Consider the following 1,551-nt stretch of genomic DNA (forward strand, 5'->3'; position numbering starts at 1 on the left):
TTCACCATGTTGACCAGGATGGTCTCGATCTCTTGACCTTGTGATCCACCCGCCTCGGCCTCCCAAAGTGCTGGGATTACAGGCTTGAGCCACCGCGCCCGGCTCCTAAATGGAAATACTTGATAAATCATCTGTGATAATGTTAATTAAAGCCTGAAACTTTTGAAAAAATGTTACTAAAGTGTATTTTACCTTTTTTGGGGGGAGGGAGAGGAGACGTTAAATTTATAATAGGAAAATGTTAACTCCCTTTTCTTAGTGTGGAAATGTTTTTCTTGTTTTTTAAAATAGGGCACTTTAAGAGTGCTGCTGGTTCTTTTGCATGATTTCCCAGAGTTCCTTTGTGATTACCATTATGGGTTTTGTGATGTGATTCCACCTAATTGTATCCAGTTAAGAAATTTGATCCTGAGTGCCTTTCCAAGAAACATGAGGCTCCCAGACCCATTCACTCCTAATCTAAAGGTAAAGTTCCAACTAGTTAAAGGAAAATTCATGTCTTAGTACTTCAGTCCTTTCTCTGATAAGTAGGCTGTTCCAACACTTCCCTACCCAACATACATGCACACAGTTAAGAGTATTCTTTAAAGGAAATAATCATGTTTTTAAGCCTGATAATATGGTATGATATTGTTGCTATTGCTGTTGCTGGTTCACAGCGTTTTTCTAGTTGCTAGTTTTCATATTAATTTTGATATTAAATTTAGCTCTATTTATAGAACCCTTGCTTAGGTGTTGGGGCACGCATTTGCTGGGTGTGCCCCACATGGCAAAGAATCGCAGAACAAATAGACCTTTGTAATCTCTATTTCTTTTTCTTTGAGGCAAGAGTCTCACTCTGTGACGCAGGCTGGAGTGCAGGGGCACAATCTCAGCTCCCTGCAACCTCCCCTTCTCTGGTTCAAGCGATTCTCCCACCCCAGCCTCCCAAGTAGATGGGATTACAGGCACGTGCCACCACGCCTGGCTAATTTTTTGTATGTGTTTAGTAGAGATGGGGTTTTGCCATGTTGGCCAGGTTGGTTTCGAGCTCGACCTCAAGTGATCTGCCTGCCTCGGCCTCCCAAAGTGCTGGGATTGCAGGTGTGAGACACTGCGCCTGATTGTAATCTCCATATTTTACAGGTGTTTTGTGTGTCTGTGCACCTGTGCAGTTGTCTCTTGGTCCATTGCTATTCTTGGGGGATTGGTTCCAGGACCCACTGGGACACTGAATTTTAAGTATGCTTAAGTCCCTTATGTAAAGTGGCATATAACCTTTGCATAACCTCTTAAATGATATCTGTATTGCTTATGATACTTAGTATAGTGTAATGCTATGGAAATAACTTTTAAACTATATTGAACTGTTTTTAAAATTTGTTTATTATATTATTTTAATATGAAGTCTCACTCTGTCACCCAGGCTGGAGTGCAGTGGTGTGATCTCAGCTCACTGCAGTCTCCACCTCCCAGCTTCAAGTGATTCTCCTGCATTAGCCTCCCAAATAGCTGGGACTGCAGGTGCCCACTACCATGCCTAGCTAATTTTAAAAATATTTTTAGTAGAGA

General features: G+C 41.7%; 1 protein-coding gene across 1 annotated transcript in view; it reads left to right on the plus strand.

Moving 5' to 3' along the window:
* The window catches only part of CNOT1 (CCR4-NOT transcription complex subunit 1), a 93,740-nt gene that overhangs the window by 85,797 nt on the left and 6,392 nt on the right, over positions 1–1,551 (plus strand). The window contains exon 44 of the mRNA XM_037729268.1: positions 292–465. Coding sequence (XP_037585196.1) covers positions 292–465 — 174 coding nt within the window. The remainder of the gene's footprint in view (positions 1–291; positions 466–1,551) is intronic.

This window comes from Cebus imitator, unplaced genomic scaffold (assembly GCF_001604975.1).
Source record: "Cebus imitator isolate Cc_AM_T3 unplaced genomic scaffold, Cebus_imitator-1.0 Scaffold297, whole genome shotgun sequence".
NCBI classification, from domain to species: Eukaryota; Metazoa; Chordata; class Mammalia; order Primates; family Cebidae; genus Cebus; species Cebus imitator.